General features: G+C 42.9%; 1 protein-coding gene across 3 annotated transcripts in view; it reads left to right on the top strand.

Moving 5' to 3' along the window:
- Window positions 1–14301, top strand: part of ATP2C1 (ATPase secretory pathway Ca2+ transporting 1) — a 187601-nt gene that overhangs the window by 4027 nt on the left and 169273 nt on the right. Inside the window, exon 1 of one of the 3 annotated variants that reach the window (XM_012556983.2) lies at window positions 6070–6530. The exons of 1 other annotated variant lie outside the window; for it this stretch is intronic. In XM_012556983.2, the coding sequence (XP_012412437.1) occupies window positions 6423–6530 (108 nt within the window). In that variant the 5' untranslated portion in view covers window positions 6070–6422. Of the gene's footprint in view, window positions 1–6069; window positions 6531–14301 lie in introns of those variants that run through there. One more of the 3 variants, XM_012556984.2, reaches the window with a different exon arrangement.

Here is a 14301-nt window from a genome sequence, read left to right on the forward strand (position 1 = left end):
TAATCTTCTGGGTTTCTGTTTGCTGTCTCTCTATGAATTCTTGTAGCCTGTTAAATTTGTCATCATGCTCTTCTCTAATCTTCTTAAGTTCTTCTATTGCTTTGTCCATGTGTTCCTTGGCTTTTTCTGCATTTTGAATGATCTCCTTCCTGACCGCTTGAAGAGTTCTGTATATTAATCTTTTCTATTCTACCTCCAGTAATTCCAAGAAGTTCTCTTCCTCCAGAAAATTTCTTGATTCTTTGTTTTGGTCACTTGCTGAAGCCATCAAGATCTGCCTCTTTATGTGACTTGATACTGACTGTTGTCTTTGAGCCATCAATAAGTTATTATATTTATTTATTGTGTGTTTGCTTACTGTGTCCTAGCTTCTTGTTTTGTTTCATTTTGATATACCTAAATAGGCTGCTCGTGTGAGCTACTTTGATTATTGATGGCTTTGAAGCTCTAACATCCTGTCATCAGGTGGTTAGATCTGTTACTAGGTATGCGAGCCCAGGAATCCATTTACCTTTCTTGTATGGATTCCCAGCTCAGGTGTTCAGGTAGTCAGTCACCAAGAGTGTGGTGCAGGCTCTCACCTATAGTCCTAGACGGGCAGGAGTGATTGGTGTAGGCACAGGTATGTGGCTGCAGTAGGGGGTCATGTACTGAGCAAGGCACGGGGGCTGATGGCTGCCCCTGAGTGTCTGGGAGGAGAGTGTGTCCCTGTCCCCTAGAGTGTGTAGGTGGGTGGATTTTGCAGCCAGACTATGGGCACCCAATGCTGTTGGCTGTAAGGACTGGGAGGCACCACTTATTCTTGGACCCCTGTCACAGGTGGTTAGATGGCATGGGTGGAGCCACCAGTCCTCAGGCCCCTGATGTGGGTAGGTGAGAACCCTGCTTAATGGGCAGAGCAGTGTCAGATGACACGAACCTACCACTCCACCATATAGCTGACAGTTGGAGTTAGGCTTCAGGTATATACCCTTTTGTACTGTGCTAATGAGGCTCTATACTGTTGAAATGGGCCCACACAAGTCTATTTAGGGGATAAAGGCATCCAAAGTCCATGGACCCCTTATGCCTGTGCCTAGGCAAAGGAGCTGTGCCTACTCTAAGTTCCCAGCTTAGGGGAGTTGGCAGATTATTTATTCCTGTTTGTTAATTTTTTTCCATCTCCAAGGCCAGGAGAATGGCTCAGGGTGCATGATGGGTCCTTACTTCTGGCCCAGGGGATGCAGCCATGGCTGAAGCCGGCCAGGGACCTGGTGCAGAGCAGGGAGGGGGCAGATAAATAGGATAGATGTTTTACCCAAAGGGGGTGTTTTTTTATCCGTGTGGTAGGTTAGATGCATGTACTTATCTTTTGCCTATTGAGTGCCACTTTTCACTGGTTCTGGAGGCTTGAGTAGACTGTCTGCCACTCAGTCTCTCCCAGTGTGGAAAATGCATCTTGAGCGCTACCGCTTGTTTCACGGTGTGCACTGGCTACAGGGTACCAGCTCCCACCAGGTCAGGTCTGAACTCTCTCTCCCTCCCCCTGCTGCTCAATCCAATTCCTCAACTTTGCCTTTGATGTTCAGGACTCCTAGATTGTCATATACAATTGATTCACTTGTTTTTTGGGGTCTTTGTTGTAAGAGGGACCACAGGAAGTGTCTGACTACTCCACCACCTTGGCCCCGCCTCCTCACTTCTTTCTTTTATATCTCAAAAGAGATTGGCTTAAGATACCACCTAATCTTGTAGATTGAGTCCTGCCTCTTTAACATAATGGCCACTAATCCCATCTTATTAACATCATAGAGATAGGATTTACAACACATAGGAAAATCATATCAGATGACAAAATAGTGGACAAATACACAATACTGGGGATCATGGCCTAGCCAAGTTGACACATATTTTGGGGGGACACAATTCAATCCATGACAAGGCCACAACCCCAAGGAAGCTCCCGACATCAGATCACCAGATGGAGGATGATTACATAATATCTGCCAAACCACTGAGAATCAGGGCCTAGCCAAGTTGACACAAAACTTAACCAATACACAGAGGAATGAAGAAAATGTCATATGACGTAGCAGAAGTGCTTTAGTCACACAAAAAGGTGGCCTGTTAGTGCTGCGTGAATTTGTCCTGAGCAACAGTGTTAAAAGCTTCCCTCTCCTCTCTTCTGATTTCATTTAATACTGTTCTTGGGGAAACAAGAGACTGGGTCAATATCCACAGACCTAGTGGGATGAGAGATTTCTCAGTGGAATTCATAATAAAAAACGGGTTTTGTTTTCTGGGATAGCAGCTTCTCCATCATTCTGCCTGCCTGCCCTTCACTCTATATCTGGGCTAGATTAATTCCCAGAAAATGGAATCATTTTTCTGGAGGAAACTCACAGCACTGATTGGAAGGAGAAGGGGATTAGTGGGGCTTCAGTTTTGGTCCTGATGCATTTTGGAAACCCAGTCAACTCAACGGTATCCTCAAGACACATTTTCTCCGTTTTCCTTTCCTGTTTCTCATCCTGAATTTAACACTTGGATCCCATTCTTTTCTCCTTGCCATTTCACTTTAATAAGTATGTATTTGCATGCATTAATGAAGTACCTACTGAATGCAATGCACAGTGCTAGATGACTTCACAAACCTACATTTTCATACCATCTTCTCCAACACTTGAAAAGGGGCAAACTATAAAATATCTCTCTCCTCTCCCCTTGCCATTATTTTTTTCTGGCATTGCTTTAACCTCTTAAATTGTTCTTCAAGAGAAAAAATTGGGATTTCCCATATTTTAAGCCATTTGTGAAAAGGTGGGGAATTCTTAGAAACCAAAAAGTACACATGACATGTCCTTTCACAGTGAGTCTGCAACTTTGAGCTCTGACTCTCCTGGGCTCCTGGTTTCTGTTGGTTGTTTTTCTACCAAATAGAGGACAAGAGGTGGGAGTGAGTTGTGGGAATAAGAGGTAATGGCTACCACTCTCAGTTGTGCTGCTTTGTAGGGGGCAGAATAGACCTTTCATCGTCTGAGGCAGATACATTGGGCTCTTTTCGTCCTTCCAGAAGTACATTGTAGCCATTGACTAGGACTCTGGTCCACTGCCTTTCACCAAGGCAACTGAGTCAGTCACAAGTGGCAATCAAAAATGGCACTCCTTTAGGCAGAGATGCCATACTGTACATACAAGGGGAGGATAACTCCTACCTAAGAAATAAGGTGTATAAGATCCCACATTTACATTTGTATTAATCATTGAGAGGACCATTACAATTTACGTCAAACAGAAACTGAAGTTGCAGTAGTTTTCAAAATTTGGGAAGCAGAAAAATGAAATCTAAGAATACAACCGCTTTTTAAGCTCACCAGAATAATTTCATAAAGGAATCTTTAAGAGGCAAATAAAATTGGCAAACATTGTGCTATACATATTTTTACAACAACAATTTAAAAAAAAGTAGGTAATAAGTTTAACAGTTTGCACCTGGCTACAAATCAAAAGGTTGCCAGTTGGAACCTACCCAATGGTGCCATGGAGGAAAGGCCTGGCAATCTCTTCCATAAAGATTAACAGCTGAGAAAACCCTATGGAGCTCAGTTCTACTCTGTAACTCATGGGGTCGCCCTGACTCAGAATCCACTCGATGGCGATAGGTTTGGTGTTTATAATACTCGGCTCACTACCTGCATCACTACCACAAAACTTGATTTTTAGAGAATTCAGGAAAGGAAGTTGTGTGATTGTTCATGAAGATGTACCTGGTTCTATAGTCTAATAGTCTGTAAATTTCTAGCAGTGTATGTATGTATTTCTCTTTAACAAGGCAACCCCATGCCTTTCCTTCTTCAGGTTTAATACATCAGCATGTCCTCAGAAATTCATTTCTGGGTGTGGTTTAACAGGCTGTGCTGGTTTGGAATGGAGACTCAGGACTCACGCCTATCTGGTTGGAATCCCTTCTCCTCTGCTTTGTAGCTGTGTGATCTTGGCACATTTTTTAACTTCTCTGAGCCTCAGTTTCCCTATAAAGTGCTATAGGATTACATGAAATAATGTATGTGAAGAAGTTAGCACCGTACCTGACACAAAAGCCCCAGCATATTTTTGATATATTTGTTATCAGTTGAACACCTAAGGGATTTTTAGTTGCATTTGTTTAATCATTATTTCTATTTTATGCTCAGTCTAGTCAGGACAGGGTTTTGTTTTCGTTTTGGGGTTTGTTTGGTTTTTTCCTCCCCCTCCCCCATCCCTTTTCATCACTCTTCTCAACCCAGGGAAGGTGATCATGAAACAACCATCTCAAATGAAGAGTGCTTTGCTAGTCCCTTGGGAGAAGGCTTCAATCACCAGCCATGCTGTGGGTGTTTGGCAGGCTGCTGGCTTCTGACCACGCTAAGAGGCACTCAGCAGGTTTAGGTATTGAAAACAGAGAGAAGCCAAGGGCTGCCTGTGGATTCCTCGAGGGTGTGTGTGAATGGCACCTTTGCTTTCCTCCATTGTCCCTGGGGCCACCCCTCCTTCCAGGGCCTCTAGTTGACCCAGGACATCAGGATTCCAAGCTTCTTGTTTTGCTGGGCTGTGAGCTGGCAGGGAGTACCCAGCACCGTGCCCTTAGCATTCCAGCGGCTCACCAGACAGCGCCTCTCTCTTGCCCTCATTAGAGTCAGCTGTCTCTGGCATACTCAGGAGGATGAGCAGAGCCTCTGTAAGCAGGTAGTGGTGCACCTGGGGAGGTGACAGGAGCGCAGGACCTCTTCCTCCGAGCTGGCCCCAGCAGCATTATGTAAATGACTTCTTGGAATTGCCTGCCTGGCCCTGGTGAGACTGGAAGATCACCTTGCAAGTGGGCCCGCTGCCAGCCTGCCAGATGGCTTGGGCTGCTCACAGCTCGGGCCGCACTAGGCTCATCAAGTGTGTTCCCTGAAGGCAGGTGGCCCAGCCAGGAGTGTCAGGGAGGCCGTCCATGGCTCAGGCTGCAACATGGGTTCCCCAGCTCTGCCTGCCCGCTACTCCACCCTACACCTGCAGTGTTTTCGCTGAAGAGGAAAAAACCGCTCTCTCTTTCTACCTAAAGCAAATCTCTGGGCCTTCGGATTTTTGGTTCATGTCTACCTTACATGACGCCCTGGTTGTGCAGTGGTTAAAGTGCTCCACTGCCCAACCAAAAGGTCGGCGGTTCAAACCCACCCGCCGCTCCACGGGAGAAAGATGTTGCAGTCTGCTTCCATAGAGATTACAGCCTTTGAAACCCTATGGAGCCGTTCTGCTCTGCCCTACAGGGTCATTATGAGTCAGAATCGACTCGACAGCAATGGTTTTTTTTTTTTTTTTGTCTAGCCTAGTCTCTACATGACAGCCCTTTACAGAAATCATCAATTGTTTCCCTCAAATGAATCAGCTCTTGCAAAGTTTAAAAGGACAGTAAAATGACAAAGCCTATTTTCGAGAATAGTTGTTCAGAAACCCTGTGACCTCAGCAGGGTATTAGGAAGCATTGGACTTTCAAATTTTATGATTTCATGTCCTCTAGGACCACAGACCTCTTGTCATGTTTCATTTTTTCAAAGCACAGTCCTTTTTACAATAGTTAGAAAGTAAATGTGCAACATTTTCTCTCCCTTACACTCAGCATAAAGCCTGAGGAAACAATGTTCCTGGACTCAGCCTGTGGATATGAGATAAGCATTCAAAGAGAGGAGCCTTTAATTCAGAACAGAACCTGTTTGCAGCTATTGTTCAATTACTGTAAAGTTTCTGGTTCCTGGGCATGTTGCATAATGCATCACAGTGTAAACCAAGCCTTTTCAGTGCTGACACTGAACTCGATAACAATGAAGAGAGAGGTAATTTGTTAATTTCTTAGAAGTCCCCTAAAACAATTCCTCTCAAGACTGAATGAATCAACACTTTAGAGCTGAGATGCTGCTGAAGACTGTATGTGTTGGTTATAATAACAAATCTAGAAGGAAACTAGAAAAACCACACGTCATGTCCTCTTTAAGAGCCAGAAAAGCTGTCAAGAGAGTTAAGATTAAAGCTCATGAGAGACTGTGGGTGTGGACAGTCACCAGCTAGCTAATATTAACATAGCTTGCCTCAGAACGCTGTTGCTAGAAATAGGACAGCCGCATCACTACCACTAGGCAATTTGCGTTCTGCGGACCAGCCCCTAAATTCCTCCTGCCTCCTATTGCCCTCTGGGCATTGCATTTCGGGACACTTCTAGCCAGTCTTCATACTTGGCTCTCTGATTTCACTGAGAGCTCTACCCAAAAGAGGAAGCAGCAAGGACAAGGAGAACATCTGCTTTGTTTGCAGGGAAGCGGATGAGCTACAAGCAAACCTTTAGGCAACTAAGGAACTGCAGTTTCTAAATTTCATATGGTTGCTGACAGGGAGAGGCAGACAAGAGCCCTCTTGCCTTCCTCATTATGGATAATCTGTTGCCTCAGTCTAGATTTGCCTGTTTAAAAAAATATCCTCTCCATGCAATCAGGAAATACTTGTCAACACTGAGAAACCAAAGAGCCGAAGAACAGGTACATTCTGTTTATATTATCTTTAGTTAACGGTGCTTACTTTTGGGTGTTGTTCTTTTGTTGTTTAGTGATTTAACATCTGCTAGTTTACATGTTTATGGGCACAGGTCGGCTGCTGCTTGAGGCTGTTCAGATTTAGCAATTAGAAGAGCCAGCAGGCTTGTGAGGATTTATTTGAATTTGGAACATTTGGATCCTAAGATTAAGCTGAAGTTCTATAACGAACCATGTGCTTTTCTTTCTTTCGAGTAGCTAGGCTACTCTATCAGAGTTAAATTTTAGATTCCTTGATAATTTTCTACCACTTCAAGTACAAATTTTGAAACTATCAATATCTTGACAAAAATATGAAGCCCTAGAAGTACGTTTGTCTTTTTGTATGTATTTACGATTATGCTGCTATCACCAGGATTTGTAAAACAAAACACTGTTTGTAGCCGTACACAGATCATTAAAGAGCTAGAAGAGCATTCTGAGGTAATTAGTAGTTTTGTTTCGTGGTGGAGGGTCGATGGCGGAGCGCTGCAGGCTAGCCTAGTCTAGCCAATCAAAAGTTAACATTTCTCGTCTCAGGCTCTATCCTGTTGGAGTATAAGCATTTAAAAACTATTGAAATACCCGATTACTTCTCGTTTAAAATCATACATTCATCTTACTGCTTGAGATTTATATCATGCCATCCCTTACAATCTATGGAAAGGTATTTATAAAAATGGCTCTTATGAATTGTACCAACTTGTTAGAAGAAATAGCAGTATCTGATCCTTTTAAATCTGGTGGTTCATTTAGGAAGAAGTATGGCAGTGTGGAGCCCTAGTGGCACAGTGGTTACGAGCTTGGCTGCTAACCAAAAGGTCGGCAGTGCAGATCCACCAGGCGCTCCTTGAAAACCCTATGGGGCAGTTCTACTCTGTCCTATAGAGTCACTATGAGTTGGAATCGACTCAAAGGCAACAGGTTTGGTTTGGTTTATGGCAGTGGTATAGGAGAAATAGATAGCCATGGGAAAGACGGAAAGAGTCATAAATTGCTTGTGCATCATGCTTGTAACTAGAACTGCAAAACTGTACATGAGATACTCCCAGTGGTCCCGTATTTGTTCTCCTTTGTGATATGAGATGGCCCACTTAAAAAAAAACACTTCCAGGAAATGAAAGCAAAGGTCAGCAGGCAGAAAATCCTCTAATGAAAGGTTTCCAAAAAAAAGCTGACGCATAATTTGGAAAATGAAAATCATTCCTTCTGATTGAGATGGCACTGTTTTTATGCCACACATTAATGATTTTACAAGAGTTGGAAATTCAAACAGACTATGCTAAGAGAGCTTGGCTGGTCGAATTTATCTCTTACTTAGGCAAGGTGTCGTGATTACAAGGAAAGCTATTGGTTTCCAAATCTCAGCATGCACTTGGCTTTTTGAAGGGGAAAGCCAGAGAACCATGTGGTGGTGCTCCAAGTTGTAGTCTGTCCCACTGGTAAAGTTCACAGGCGTCTTCAGGCCCTATTCATTATGGGGGAAAGGAAGATGCATGGAATAGGGAGAGGAGAGGTGGCTGAAAGGATGGGGCCAGAATTGTGGAATATGGGTTAAGTGATTTCCTCCTCCCCTTTTCTCATGATTATAAGTTTTCTGAGATGTGGCTATATTGCTTATTTGTTGTTGTTGTTAGTTGCCATTGAGTCGATTCCGACTCATGGTTACTCCATGTATTAACAGAGAACTGCTCCATAGAGTTTTCTTGGCTGTAACCTTAACAGAAGCAGATCTCCAGGCCTTTTCTTTCACAGAACCACTGGGTGGATTTAAACTGCCAACCTTTAGGTTAGCAGTTGAATGCAGACTATTTGTGCCACCTCAAAACCAGAAACCAAACCCATTGCTGTCGAGCTGATTCCAGCTCATAGTGACCCTACGGGACAGAGTAGAACTGTTCCGTAGGGTTTTCCAAGGGTGTAAATCTTTACAGAAGCAGACTGCCACATCTTTCTTCCATGGAGTGGCTGGTGGGTTTGAACAGCTGACCTTTTGGTTAGCAGCCGAGTGCTTTAACCACTGTGCCACCAGGGCTCCCTTGTGCCACCTGGAGACTTTATGTAGGGCTTTTATTATTTTTTAAAATTTATTTTAAAAGTGTTACAAAATGCGTTCAGCAAGAACATTAGAATTTAACATGGAAACGTCTGACTTGGACTGGGTGGGTCATCCCCCTCTCAGTTTACAACCATTTGGGATGACCTGGGAGCAGTTATGGAGTCCTGGTGGTGCAGTGGTTAAGTGTTTGGCTGCTAACAAAAGGTTGGCAGTTCAAATCCACTGCTCCTTTGAAGCCCTATGGGGCAGGTCTACTCTGTCCTATGAGGTCAGTATGAGTCAGAATTGACTCGATGACAGCAATGGGCTTGGTTTTTTGGAATTGGGAACAGCTATGAGCACTGGGTTGAGTTCTTACTTCTGTAAGTGAATGGGGAAATAAAGAAAAATAATATATTAGATTCCTTTCTAAAACCAATTACAGCTCTGCAGACATAATGTCTCACAGAATTAGAGAAACTAGGTCAAAGTCAATCATGACTAACCTTGAAAATCTTGTGGGAAAGTTATAAAGGAAGTCAATAATGTCTATAATTTTATGACCTGCATATTTGTTGTCTCTAATCCTCACATTCCTGTAAGACTGATACTCATTATAACAGTGAGGAAGTGAGACAAGGCTCTTAAGGGGCTTACCCAAGGCCACCCAGCTAGTAAGTACTAAAGCAAGATTTGAACTCCTCACTGCCTGACTTTAAACTTTATCCATTTTACCCTGCTTAATCTTTGAAAAATCTAGTGACAGCAGCACATCAGACTGCTAGCTTTTCTCCTCATTAGGTTCTTCCTCTCTAGGAAGTTTTCAAAACTTTAGATATTCACATACCATTGTCATAATTCTTACCATATGTGTTTACCACCTCAGTATTTTTCTATGTATTTAAATCACTCACTTTTTATACTTCTTTGTTTAAAAAGAAAATTTCATACTACTAGTGTAAATGGAAACCACTGTCATTTTAACAGAAGAGAAGCACACATATAATTAAAGTAAAATAATGTTAAACTCTAGCTAGATAACTGTTACCTGTGAAACCTGAGCCTGAAGCCTCTTCTGTTTATTAAGAAAGAAAGTTAGTTTTTAAGAGAGGTGTGAAAGCATCCTAGTAGCCAGCTGAGAAATTCTCCTGGGCAAGGAGAGAAGAGAATTAATTAGAGGGTAGACAATGTTCACACCAAGTGATTCATTGTTATTTAATGTAGCATCTGCGTGCCACCTAAAATCTTCTCCCACTTCATTTGGTGGGATACCATTGGGTACCCCCCGTATCGTGTCCCACACACTTGGGGAATGTTATCCCAGACACACCATATGCTTCTCCACTTCTGTGCATTTGAACACACTCCTCCCTCTAGCCCAGAATTCTCCTCCTTTACTTACTCCTTGTCTACCTGGAGATCTCCTACACATCCTTCAAGATTCAGGTTAAATGGACTAAGTGAACAACCTTTCTCCAATCCTGATGGAGGTTTTCTGAGATGTGGCTATATTGTTTATATAAGGCTTTTTTTCTTTAAGTGTTATAAAAAGTATTTATTTAGAATATTAGAATTTAACATGGAAACATCTGGACTTGGACTGGGTGGGTGGCCTCCTCAGTTTACAACCATTTGGGGTGACCCATGAACAGCTATGAGCATTGGCTTGAGTTCTTATTTCCTCAGCCCCCTCCTTTTCCAAGACATTCTGTGTTTGCTTGTATTAGGGCACTTACTACATTGCATGTAGTAAATAATTTGCTTACACTTCAACATACTTGCACCCATACACACACAACAATAGATGGTATCTTGTTCTTTGTTCCCTCAGGCCCATCTTAGAGCCTGGTACAAGCTGGAGTAGAAGGCACCTGCACCCCAAGCAGAGGGTACACACTGCATTGCCTGTGGAGCACACCTCCTTTCTTGCATCTGCCCATTTCTTGACTGGACCTGAAGGGTCTCCACACCCCTCTTCCCTGGCCTAAGTCATGGTCATTGTTATACTCACCTTGTCCACAACTTCTTTCTTATCTGAAGCTTCTCCTTGACAATCTTCTCCTTTGCACTTGACATCATAGAGATATGAAGGTTGACGTGAGTTTTGATTTTTTTGTCATTGTTGTTTTTTCTATTGTGATGCCCCAGCCAATGGTCAATGGGCTATTTATCAAATAGAGAACAAATAACTTATTCTCTGTTGCCCTGAGATCATCTTTAAAACTCAAACCAAAAATATCCCAGGAACTCTTCTAAAAATCGAACAATAGCCTAACTAGTAAAAAATGTCTGCCTTGAGCATTATGCTGTTTAAAATCTATCCATATAGAGTCGCTATGAGTTGGAATCGACTCGACAGCAATGAGTTTATATGGGATCAAAGTGACAACAGTAACTTGAAAGATTAGATAGGAACCTTAGGACCTCGTGAATTTATGTTAATGGGGGAGGAACAACTCAGAAAGGGAAGGTGAGACCGGTTGCACAATTCAAAGAATGTAATCAATGTCACTGAATTGTACACTTAGAAACTGTTCGTCATGGATTGAATTGTGTCCTCCCAAAATATGTGTATCCATTTGGCTAGGTCATGATTCCCAGTACTGTGTGATTGTCCACCTTTTTGTCATCTGATGTGATTTTCCTATGTGTTGTAAATCATACCTCCATGATGTTAATGAGGTGGGATAGGCAGCAGTTATGTTAATGAGGCAGGACTCAATCTACAAGACTGGATTGTGTCTTGAGCCAATCTCTTTTGACATATAAGATAGACAAGTGAGCAGAGAGCCAGGGGGACTTCATACCACCAAGAAAGCAGCACTGGGAGCAGAGCATGTCCTTTGGATCCAGGGTTCCTGCACGGAGAAGCTCCTAGTCTAGGAGAAGATTGATGACAAGGACCTTCCTCCAGAGCTGACAGAGGAAGCCTTCCCCTGGAGCTGACACCCTGAATTTGGACTTCTAGCCTACCAGACTTCGAGAGAATAAACCTCTGTTTGTGAAAGCCATCCACTTGTGGTATTTCTGTTACAGGAGCACTAGATGACTAAGACATTGTTGAATTGGAGTATGTTTTGCTGTGTATATTCTCAACAAAAAAAACTTGTCCTCTGCCTTCCTAATCTCTCTTGTGTCAGCATTTCATAAACACCAAGTCCCTAAATAGGTAGAAAATTGAGCCTGTTAATTAGACGAAGATGCCAAAGTTTGGGAAAATTTAATAATGAGGCATTTTAAATCAGTGTTATTAAAATGGGGTTGTAGTAATAAGCGGCAGGGGCAGCCTAAGCCTAGGTGAGGTCTCAGATGAGTCTGGGCAGGTTTGCTGAACATATGCATGAGGGTGTATAATTTTAGTTATTTTTATTTTGGCTTGAGGGGAAAAGCCAGGGTCGGACTCAGATGTTGGTGTTTGAGCTTGAGAATGAAGAGGGCTCGCAGGAATGTTTTCTTGAGTTCTAGAGGCCTGTCATGGATTGAGTTGTTTCCCCAAAAAATATCTGTCAGCTTGGCTGGGTCATGATTCCCAGTGTTGTATGATTGTGTAATCTGATGTGATTTCCTTATGTGTTGTAAATTCTATCACTGTGATGAGGTTATACTGATGAGGTTGAAAGATTAGTATCTTAAGGCAATCTCTTTTGAGATATAAAAGAGAGAAGGGAGCAGAGACACATGGGAACCTCATACTACCAAGAAAGCAGTGCTGGGAGCAGAGCACGTCCTTTGGACCTGAGGTTCCTGTGCAGAAAAGCTCCTAGACCAAAGGAAGAATGATGACGTGGACTTTCCTCCAGAGCCGACAGAGAAAGTGTTCCCCTAGAGCTGATGCCCTTAATTTGGACTTGTAGCCTACTGGACAGTTAGAGAATAAACTTCTCTTTGTTAAAACCATCCACTTGTGGTACTTCTGTTAGAGCAGCACTAGATGACTAAGACAAGGCCCAACAGTCAGCTTTATGGCTAAGGTGACCAAGTGGGACACTGAGTTGAAAGGGCGAGTTTGCTCCATCTCTGGGCAGACTGTAGCCTGGCTTCAGTGACACCTGCAGAAAAGAGTGTGCCCTATAAACACCCAAGAGTACTGCTCTTGGGGGCCAGCACCTTTCGTGCAAACACTATTGATGGGTGCCAGCATCAAACACTATGAGATAACAGTTTGTGACCTCTCCCTGCGTGAGCGCCTCCATTCCCACGGCTTCAAACACCACCTATTTACTGACAGCTCCCTAATGTTTACCCTCAGTTCAAACATCTCTCTGCACTCAGCTTTGTACATCCAATTGCCTGCTCGACATCTCGACTGAATGTGTCCAAAGAGAACACACAAATCCCATTCCCAAATCTGCTCCTGCCTAGGTTTCCCCATCAATCAACCCGATAGCTCAAACCAGAAACCTCTGGTCACCTTGGCACCTCTCCTTCTCTCCTTCATCTCCGCTTCCCAATTCCTCAGTGAGCTTGCTCAATTCTACTTCTAAAATTGATACTGAATCCTCCATCTTCATTCCAACAAAACTGCTACACCATCCTCTCTCACTTTGACTATTGCAGTAGCACTCCCACACTCAATTCTTGCTACCCTACTGTTCATGTTCCTCATAGCAGTCAGAATTTTCTTCTTTAAATAAAAATCTTATTTCACCCCAATGCAGTGAACATGATTGTTTTCATTTATCCCCAGTGCCAAGCATAAATCTTGCATACAGCAGGTAATAAATTTATATAACTGAATGAAGGGGAACTTCCATAATTATACAAGAAACTATGGGGGTTTGGGAGTTCAGGGGCTGAGATGCTGTTACACAGGTGAGGACAAGAGATGATGAAAATAGGGTTATTACCCTTAGTAAAGGAGTCCCTGAGTGGTGCAAATGGTTAACGTGCTTGGCTGCTAACCAAAAGGTTGGAGGTTCAAGTCCACCAAGAGGTGCTTCAGAAGAAAGGCCTGGAGATCTACTTCTGGAGGCTGGTGATATCTAGAGGAAATTGTATAAAGTGATTTATTTTATGGATGTGAAGCTAGTGTCAGAGGTTAAGGTATTTGCCTAAATTCCCACAGCTCACTTGTGCCAGAGCTCAGATGAGAATCTGGCTCATGCACTCCCAGCTCAGTGCTTTTTCCCATATGTATTGTGAATCCCTGGGTAGCAATGTAGAAAAGGGCAATATTCCTACTGTGCAAAGAGAAAAGGACTCTATGGGCTGGGTCTAGAAGGCAGTTGGTGCCTTGAGGTCAACGTGTCAATAATAAACAAGCCTCCTGATGAAAGGCTGAGTCAGAGATTAGCTTACTCTTTTGAGCTCTTGTCCCTTATACTGTCCTTCAGCAGCCTCATCAACATGAATCTAGTCTCCTACATGATCCTCCAGGAGAAAAACAGGTGAGGAACCAGAAAATACAGGATGGCTAATTTAACAGACAAGAATTCAGGATAATCTATGCTGGTGGTGCCTTGTTCTCTCGAACAGAAAGACTTCTATCTGAACAAGAAATACCGCTTAAGAGCTGATCTGACAAGTCTTGCCTATTTAACAGTGAACCTGTTTAAAAGAAGAAAAGTGGTCTTTGGGGCCAGGAGGTATGTAGAGTAGCTATATTTTAATTAAGGATTAGGACTAAATTTTGTTTTGGAGGCTGTTCAAAAGTTTCTCTTCAATCCCTCAAGAAAATATTTCCCGTCATATCTTCTTATC

This window comes from Trichechus manatus, unplaced genomic scaffold (genome assembly GCF_000243295.1).
Source record: "Trichechus manatus latirostris isolate Lorelei unplaced genomic scaffold, TriManLat1.0 scaffold00084, whole genome shotgun sequence".
Lineage (NCBI taxonomy): Eukaryota > Metazoa > Chordata > Mammalia > Sirenia > Trichechidae > Trichechus > Trichechus manatus.